General features: G+C 40.3%; 1 protein-coding gene across 1 annotated transcript in view; it reads right to left on the bottom strand.

Moving 5' to 3' along the window:
- Positions 1-513: 513 nt before the first annotated feature.
- Positions 514-10,002, bottom strand: part of atf2 (activating transcription factor 2) — a 61,902-nt gene continuing 52,413 nt past the window's right edge. The window contains exons 11-12 of the mRNA XM_034187230.1: positions 8,314-8,419; positions 514-2,295 (exon numbers count right to left, since the gene is read on the bottom strand). Coding sequence (XP_034043121.1) covers positions 2,075-2,295; positions 8,314-8,419 — 327 coding nt within the window. The 3' untranslated portion in view covers positions 514-2,074. The remainder of the gene's footprint in view (positions 2,296-8,313; positions 8,420-10,002) is intronic.

The following is a 10,002-nucleotide window of genomic DNA, read 5'->3' as shown; positions in this document are numbered from 1 at the left end:
GCTGTGTGAAACCAGTTTGATAACTTTATTTGATGAAGACAGTAAGTTTTCCTATCTCTGTCTAAAGATAGAAATGTCTTTTTTTTTTGGTCATATTTATTTCTGTGCACTGTGTAACATCTCTGGAGAGATCCCTCCTGTCTCCAAAAATGATTGTCAACACATTCCACACGTTGTTGGGTGCAGACTTTATAACCCACTGAGGAATTTGGAGCTTACACAGCCAGAAGGTTCTGCAGGTGTTTCATAATCACACACAAATGTAAATTACTTCAAAATGTGTGTATTTTGATGCTTTCGAGTTGTGGCAACAATTCATTATGTCTACATTTAAGAAGTGGCAATTCTACATATAATCATTGATGCAGGCGAGTTTATACAGCCCTCCCACTAGGTGGCAGCATAAACCACAGAAAAGTCGCCAAAACCCGCTTTACCCCAAGTTAAACAGTACACATTTTAAATCTAAATTACAACAGTCACACCCGATATTTAAAATGAAACAAATACGGATTTAAAGAGCTAGTAAAAGGTTTATTACAACTTATCAAGTCATCAAATTTTATAATACATAACTTTCACAAGTTACAAGTACACTTTGAACACAGTATCACACCCCTTGTAGTTAAGTAAAACAAATAAAGCTTTCAGAAACCACAACTCAAGTTCAAACAATTTGTTTAATGATATTTATCTGACAGACATTACTGGATCAACAAAATTCTCGTAGAGAATCATTATTTCATGCAGATAGCACAAAACAAGAGGCATTTTGCTGAAATCATATTTTAAGAAAACAATGTTCTTAGAAAACTACACAGTAGTAAGCCAGTACAGACTAACAGAAAAAAACCTAATGGACACTGTGGTGGCATTTGTGTCTTACATCAATTAAATACGTAAAAGTTGTATAAGCAGTGTTACTTTAACATATCTCCATTAGCTTAGCTGTTAAACAGCGAAGCTGCAGGTGATTCCAGTTCACATTTGTAAGATTTTTTTCCTCCTATGTCAAAGTACTGAGTCTGGCAAAAACTGATAAAAAAAAAAAAAACTTTTAAATCAATAAAAACAATGTACATAACACCTATAAAGATCATGTTATTTACGTTTTCTAAAAACTTTATTCTAGAATGGCAAAGAAAACAGCATTACGACTGCAAGTGTTCTGAATTAGACACGAAAGCCATCAAGTCACTTACATAAATACAGTAATACAAAAGAAAAAAAAATACTGAACATGTCCACAGGTGCCCTAATTGAAATAAACAGCAACTCACTGGAGCTAATCTGCACTGAAAATGTACTTAAGTCATCCATATAAGAACACTAATGGCACTGAATTAAAGTCAACATCAGTCATGAAATCGCACTGTGATCCTACAATCAGTGCTACCGATGGAATGTTAATGAAATAACACACATTTGTAATCAGCCCTCTTTTTTAAAAACTATTTCAGAGGTAAACTCACACATTCAAACTGCACAATGCAACTACAGCTGATCTCACAGAAACATCAAATCTAAAATCTGATTGAGCCATTTACACACCTGTAATCAAATCTACGTCTAAAAGCTGCCAGTACTTAGCATGTGGACTGTTAACATTCTGAAAAAGGTAAACCCGTCAGCTCTCAAAATGTGCAAAGAAAGTTACAATAAGTTAACGGCTTCTTCATGGAATCTTTTAGTGCTGATAAAAGTCAAACTAATCCCAATGAGCCACAACACACTTTGGTGAAGTCCTATTAACAAGTCACTGATCAGTCACTTATAAATTAAAATATACTTAATAAATATGTCACATAATTATAAAAAAAAAAAACTTGAACATTTCAGAACCACTACTATATTACAACTTTATTGTTACACGTAAAGTGCCGTTTTTCTTTTGTCTTCATCAATTCACCAGAAAAATATTGCATGTCTACATACAAAGACCGCCCATGGAGGACAAACTGATGCAAACAAACAAACAAATAAATAAATAAAAACATACAGTGACAACTGAAGCTGAGAGACAATCCATTTCCTGTGTTTGTCAGAGAGTTTGGTGAGAACGACGTAGCGGCGATCAGCTCCCTGACGGCTGGGACTGGGCGGCGCCCCGCGGTGGCTGGCTCTCCTCTGTGCTCTGGTTGGATGTGATGATGCCGCTGGACGGGGCGGAGATGGCCGGGGTTGTGGAGGAGGAGCTGACCCCGTTGGAGGTGCTGACAGAGCTGTGCTGGATGGCCTCGTTCCGGGGGCTGCCGGGGATGGACATGTCCTCGCAGCTCTCGTCTTTGTCCGCAACTGCAAGACACAGTATTTTTTTTTTTTTTGCTGTAACTCTTAAACACACATGATATTTCCCTTCAGCAGTGCTGGAAAGGTCTAATCAGACGTAAAAACAGCCATTTGCATGTAGCGCCTACAAAGTGTTTCATTAATCCCCATAATGCTACTCGTGCACTCCTTCCTTTAATTAAAGCTCCAATGTCAATTTAAACCCACATCATAAGGGTACATTACATTCTGGGGCATGTGGCAGCATTTCCATCCCTAACTGCGTTCTCATTTGTTTTTTGTTACCTTGCCAACTACTGCAGCGACAGATGATTACAGCACCTGATTTTAATGATGCTCACACTGGAGAGTAGCGAAGACTTGGAGTCGAAATGCCACCAGCTGTTAGGCAGTTGCATTGAATTAATTGGATCCTGATGGGGAAAAAAAAGAATCTACTCTCATGCTCTGTTTCATAAAGGAATAAGGAGCACAATGATAATTAATATTGCTAATGATATGAAGTCACTTGTTATGGCACTTGGTAATTAATGACTGGGTTTGGTATTTCAGAATATAACAGATTCCACAGCAAAGGAAGCAATTAAAGTGCATTACAAAAGAGGCTTCACTGGACTTTTAAGCAGCGTGATTTAAAGCAAGTGAATGTCAAAGCGCTATAAACTCTGCCATTTTTTTTTTTGCCACACAGAAGGTCAACCCCAGAATAAATCTGCCCGATGGGTTTGTTCCATGTTCAAGTGTGCATTATTACTTCTAATGGCATTAAGGGGCATCTGCTTGTTGCTTCATCAAGCCCAGAAATACTGGTCCCTCCAAAGCCAGAGCTTCTTTCTGCACCCTTGGTTTCTGAAGTGCCTTCCACCAAAAGCAGATGGACAGCTTGGCGTGCCAAATGAAGACATGTACTGGCTTGTTTGCGGGGCAGGCTGGGTAATTTTCATCCACCTGCCATGGCTGGGCTTTGGCGGGGAGATAAGGGGTATTACCAGGTCTGGTGGGCAGTGTGGCCTTATGGGAAATGTAAAACTGGTTAAACAGAGGGCGTGATGATGCCATTACACAAGTAAGGGCCAAAGATTATTCAGTTTAATAATCTGCTTTACTTATTCGCAAAAGCAGTTATTAAGTCAAAGCATTTTATACAAACACCTAAATCGATCCTTGTCATGTGATGTCACATGGTATTGATCATTTGTTCCACTGTATAGAAAAATATCCATCCATCCATTTTCTTCCGCGTTATCCGGAGTTGGGTCGCGGGGGCAGCAGCTCAAGCAAAGCCGCCCAGACCTCGTGATCCACACACACCTCCCCCAGCTCCTCCGGGGGAACCCCAAGGCGTTCCCAAGCCAGCCGAGAAATGTAGTCCCTCCAGCGTATCCTGGGTCTTCCCTGGGGCCTCCTCCCAATGGGACGTGCCCAGAAAAATGGAAACATAGTCCATTCTATATCACTTTTTGTGCATTTTGTTTAAATAATTTCTCACCATTGAAAACCTGCCCTACCTTTACGTAAAAATGCATCCACAATTTGAGGAAGCTAAATCCAGTATGCCTAAAGCTAATCAGAAGGTTACACAGTGTTCTCAGGAAGATTTGAGAAGTTTACTACCACAATTTTTGGCTGAATTGAGGAAAGCAAACATGAGTTTCTACACGCACTGTGCTTCAGTCCTCAGCGCTACCCAGCAAATCGCTTGCTAGATGGACACAAAGCTGTCTGTGCCTCACTACTGACAGCTTCCTGTTCTTAGAGGAAACACCCAAGTGTAAGTAAAAAATGAAATGACATGAATCTATTTAGGTGTCAAATAAAAATCAAATAAAAAATAAAAACAAATGTTTTCCAATTTGTGTAATGAAAGAATATTTGAATGAGCTGAAAGGTCGAATGTTCCATTTGACAAGGTGTACTCATGAACATTCATTATTTGAAAACTGATGCACCCTTTTCCCTGCAGCAGAGATGCTACTAACGATTACATTCATGAAAAGTTGACTGATTATTTTCTCAATTATTTGTTGGGACAAGAAAAAAAAAGTCATAAAACAGTGAAAAACGTTGACTGTAGTCTGTGGAATGTTGGTCCACTCTTCTTCCAATAGCTGTGTGAAGTTGCTGGATATTGGCAGGAACTGGAACACGCTGTCGTATACACCAATTCAGAGCATCCCAAATATGCTCAATGGGTCACATATCTGGTGAGTATGCTGGCCATGAAAGAACTGGGATGTTTTCAGCTTCTAGGAATTGTGTACAGATCCTTGCGACATGGGGCCGTGCGTTATCATGCTGCAACATGAGGTGATGGTCGTGGATGAATGGCACAACAATAGGCCTCAGGATCTCGTCACGGTATCTCTGTGCATTCAAAATACCATCAACAAAATGCACCTGTGTTCATTGTCCGTAACATACAGTGAGGAAAATAAGTATTTGAACACCCTGCGATTTTGCAAGTTCTCCCACTTAGAAATCATGGAGGGGTCTGAAATTTTCATCTTAGGTACATGTCCACTGTGAGAGACCTGTTCACACACTCAGTCAATCACACTCCAAACCTGTCCGCCATAGCCAAGACCAAAGAGCTGTCTATGGACACCAGGGACAAAACTGTAGACCTGCACAAGGCTGGGATGGACTACAGGAGAACAGGCAAGCAGCTTGGTAGAAGACAACTGTTATGATTATTTATTAGAAAGTGGAAGAAACACAAGATGACTGTCAATCTCCCTCGGTCCATGCAAGATCTCACTTTGTGGCATAAGGATGATTCTGAGAAAGCTCAGAACTACACAGGAGGACCTGGCCAATGACCTGAAGAGAGCTGGGACCACAGTCACAAAGATTACATTAGCAACACATGATGCTGTCATGGTTTAAAATCCTGCAGGGCAGCAAGGTCCCCCTGCTCAAGCCAGCACATGTCCAGGCCCGTTTGAAGTTTATCAGTGACCATCTGGATGATCCAGAAGAGGCATGGGAGAAGCTCATGTGGTCAGATGAGACCAGAATAGAGCTTTTTAGAATCAACTCCACTTACCATGTTTAGAGGATGAGAACAACCCCAAGAAAACCATCCCAACTGTGAAGCATGGGGGTGGAAACATCATACTCTGGGGGTGCTCTTCTGCAAAGGGGACAGGACGACTGCACCGTATTGAAGGGAGGATGGATGGGGTCATGTATTGCGAGATTTTGGCAAACAACCTCCTTCCCTCAGTAAGAGCATTGAAGATGGGTCATGGCTGGGTCTTCCAGAGTGACAATGACCCCAAACACACAGCCAGGGCAACTAAGGAGGGGCTCCGTAAGAAGCATTTCAAGGTCCTGGAGTGGCCTGGCCAGTCTCCAGACCTGAACTCAATAGAAAATCTTTGGAGGGAGCTGAAACTCCAAACCTGAAAGCTCTAGAGAAGATCTATGTGGAGGAATGGACCAAAATCCCTGCTACAGTGTGTGCAAACCTGGTGAGAAACTACAGGAAATGTCTGACCTCTGTAATTGCAAACAAAGGCTACTGTACCAAATATTAACATTGATTTTCACAGGTGTTCAAATACTTATTTGCAGCAGTAATATACAAATAAATTATAAAAAAAAAAAAAAAAAAATCATACATTGTGATTTCCGGATTTTTTTTTTTTTTAGATTATGTCTCTCACAGTAGACATTACCCAAGATGAAAATTTCAGACCCCTCCATGATTTCTAAGTGGGAGAACTTGCAAAATCGTAGGGTGTTCAAATATTTATTTTCCTCACTGTATGCCTGCCCATACCATAACCCCTCCGCCACCATGGGCCATTTGATTCACAGCGTTGACATCAGCAAACCACTCACCCACACAACGCCACACATGCTGCCTGCCCTGAACAATGGAAACCGGGTTTCATCATTTAAGAGAACACCTCTCCAACGTGCCAGATGCTATCAAATGTGAGCATTTATCCACTCAAGTCGGTTACGATGATGAACTGGAGTCAGGTCGAGACCCCGATAAGGACAACAAGTATGCAGATGAGCTTCTCTGAGACGGTTTGACAGTTTGTGCAGAAATTCTTTGGTTCTACAAACCGATTGTTGCAGCAGCTGTCCGAGTGGTTTGTCTCAGATGATCTTATGCTGGATGTGGAGGTCCTGGGCTGGTGTGGTTACAAGTACTCTGTGGTTGTGAGGCCAGGTGGATGTACTGCCAAATTTTCTAAAAAGCCTTTGGAGATGGCTTATGGTAGAGAAATGAACATTCAATTCACGGGCAACAGCTCTGGTGGGCATTCCTGCAGTCAGTATGCCAACTGCAGGCTCTCTCAAAACTTGCAATATCTGTGGCGTTGTGCTGTTTGACAAAACTGCACATTTCAGAGTGGCCTTTTATTGTGGCCAGCCTAAGGCACACCTGTGCAATAATCATGCTGTCTAATCAGCATCTTGATATGGCACACCTGTGATGTGGGATGGATTATCTCGACAAAGGAAAAGTGCTCAGTAACACAGATTTGTGAACAATATTTGAGAGAAATGTGTCTTTTGTGTATCTAGAAAATGTTTTCTATCTTTTAGTTCAGCTCATGAAAAATGGGAGCAAAAACAAGTGTTGCATTTCCATTTTTGTTCAGTCTATTACTTTGCAGTGGGATACCAATTAAGCAATTGCAAATTAAAAAGAAGACAATGCTTATGTGGCCAAGGGTATTTTAGCATTGCATTATATTTTACTTCCAGAGAGGAGTAAAGAAACTAGTAAAGTATAAAATGGTTTCTTAGAATTTTGCTTTCCAGTGAGGACTAAACTATTCTAAATAATACCGTTTTATATCACCATGGGTACTAATGCCTCCTTTTATAGACAAGTTATAGCTCCTAAATGTAAAAGTTTATAGCTGCAGCCACATGCCAAGTAATGCTGGGATTCTACAAAACTATATTACAAGTTATAAAGTTGTATATTAATAAAACTACAGAAAGAGTAGTAAAGAGTACAACATCCACACTATATCTGGGTCAGATCGCACCTCCACATCCAAAAATATGCTTAATGTATAAATTGAAAGAGTAATAGTCCCTACCTGTCAGAAGCAAATCAGTCTGATGTGCATTTGGTTCTTTCTCCTACTCCCCCAATAAAAACTGCCCTACTGTCATCATTCACACACACACACACAAAAAAAGAGGGTAGACATCTTCAGAAATCCATGAGAAAGATCATCCACTTCATCTGTGAATCCCTCTTTTAAAAATAAATAAAACAAACCAACAAACAATCCACACGATACTAAATGAGACCTGGTTCTGACAACTCGGTGCAGCCTGGAAACCATCAGTCCCATAAAGCACATGACGTGTGTCAATGGGACGGTTGGCAATAAGGGAGGCATAATGAGCCAGCTGAAGGTTGGTGGCTACCTCACAATGAGAACGCTCTGCAGTCTTGTCAAGCTCGCCGCTTTAATGGACTCATTTCGGAGGCAATCATTGTCAATACAAGTCAGCTGAGGCATTCAAGAGCACTGTGGAGAATGGGCTGGAGGAAGCCGTGCTTGGAAACAAAGAAACCTGGATGGCAGGACATCGTACTAAATGAAACGATGCTGATAACACAAGATTTAAAAGGAACACATCTCTGATAGTGAAATAATAATAAAAAAAACATCCTTACATGAGCTACAGAAACTAAGTATGTGGAACTCAGAAAAATAAAGTCCAGCTTTTTAATCCATTCTTTCACACGGATTGAACTTTTGACGTTTCACAGCCACTTCGCTTCATCTAACAAATGTTATTTTGATACCAAATAAGAACAGAACAATTCCTGCTGGATTCCACCTGTGGCCACTTTAAAGGACTTGGAAATTTATTTTTAACAAATACCCCAACAACTGCAAGGTTTTCTTTTTAAGGGGATCCAATATGTCAATATCATTTTCAGAGTGTCTACACGTAAAGCATGTCCTTCCAGTGGTTGGCTGGAGCTCATTTTCAGTGGCAGCCTCAGGCTGAGAATAATGGAGCATTACTCACTGTGATAGCCAGATTTCTTCTGCATGGCGGTTACAGGGCAATCTTTATGAGCCAGAAGAAGCTGCTTCAGCTGAGCCACTTCGTTTCTCAGCAGGGTGACTTCATTCTTTGCGAGAGGAGACATACAACAGCACTAAATAACATGGACTCTGGAAAACAGATTCACTTCAACTCTGCCACCCCAAAAATGACTTCAGACGTCACTCATTCTGAGTGGAAATTAAAATATGATGGAGAGCCTCTTCATTAAATTAGAAAGACAGCATGACAACATAAAGAGACGTCCAACACAATCCCCTCCCCAAATCCACCCAGCCCCAAATAAATACAACCCCAAATGAGAATTTTTACATTTACTTTTTACTATTTCATTGCAGACAGAATGAACCCAAGATATTTCATGTTTTGCTTTTTTTTTTTTTTTAAATGGTCAACTTCATTTAATTTGTTAATATATATCCTTTCTTCCATTTAAGGAGTGTAACACATTCCAAAAAAAATGTTGGGACACAAAAGCATTTACTACTCTGTAATGTTGCATTCCTTCTCACGACATTTAGCATGGAGGATACAAAGAGATGAAGCATTTCAGGTGTTATTTTGTCTCATGCTTCCTGCAAACATGTCATAAGGTGTTGTGGTTTTGCACTGTCTTGTTGAAAAATACATGGACACCCTTAGAAAAGTTGTCATCTTAAAGGCAGCATATGCTGCTCTAAAATCTCAATGCACCATTCTGCGTTAATGCTGCCATCACAGATGTGTGAATGACCGTCACCATGTATTGATACAACCTAATACCATGACAGACCCTGGCTTTTGGACTTGTTGCTGATAAGTCTGGATGATCCTTTTTGTCTTTGGTCCGGAAAACACTGTGTGAAGATCCAACCCAGATGCCTCAGAGTCCAGAGAAGTCAACACCATTTGTAAACAAGCTCACAATTTGGCTTTTTTGCACAGTAAAATTTTTAGTGGCATTTGTCAGACGCTTTTATTGTTGCACTTGGCAAATGTTTCCGAAAGTAATCCCGTACACGTGGTTATCGATGAATTCTGTTCTTGATGCAGTGTCATCTGAGGGACCAGAGATCACAGGTGTTCAACTTATGCTTGCACCCTTTTCCTTCACACGCAAATTCCTTCAGATTCCTTGAATCATCATAATCTATAGAGGGTGACATATGCAAATCCCTTCCCATGCTTTTTCACAAACACTGTTTTTAAACATTTCAATCATTTTCTCATGCATCTCTTGACATAATGGAGATCTTCTGCCCATCTTTGCTACTCAAAGACTCAACATTTCCTGGATACTGCTGCTGATTACAATCACCTGTTTGAAATATTATTTGATTTTTTTTTTTTTTTTTTTATCTTACCGGTAGCAACAAATTGCCCCCGGCCCAACATTTTTTTGGAATGTGTTGCAGGCCTGTAATGCAGGAATTGATGTTTTTTTAACTAATGAAATTAAGCTGACCACTCAAAACATGAAATATCTTGGATCAATGCATTTTCCATACTGTCCCAACTTTTCTGTTTTGGGGTTGTAATAGAATTGCAATGGTACACCTTCCTCATGGTTATGTAAAATTCATAGTTTCAAAGACAAGGTATGGTTCATGTCACAGTACACTGAGGGATGGGAATGGAGAACTGGTTCCAGATTTGTCAATCCATCTGAAT

This window comes from Thalassophryne amazonica, chromosome 14, assembly GCF_902500255.1.
Source record: "Thalassophryne amazonica chromosome 14, fThaAma1.1, whole genome shotgun sequence".
NCBI lineage: Eukaryota > Metazoa > Chordata > Actinopteri > Batrachoidiformes > Batrachoididae > Thalassophryne > Thalassophryne amazonica.
Note: the sequence above shows the minus strand (reverse complement) of the source record. Positions and strands in the feature narration are given on the sequence as shown.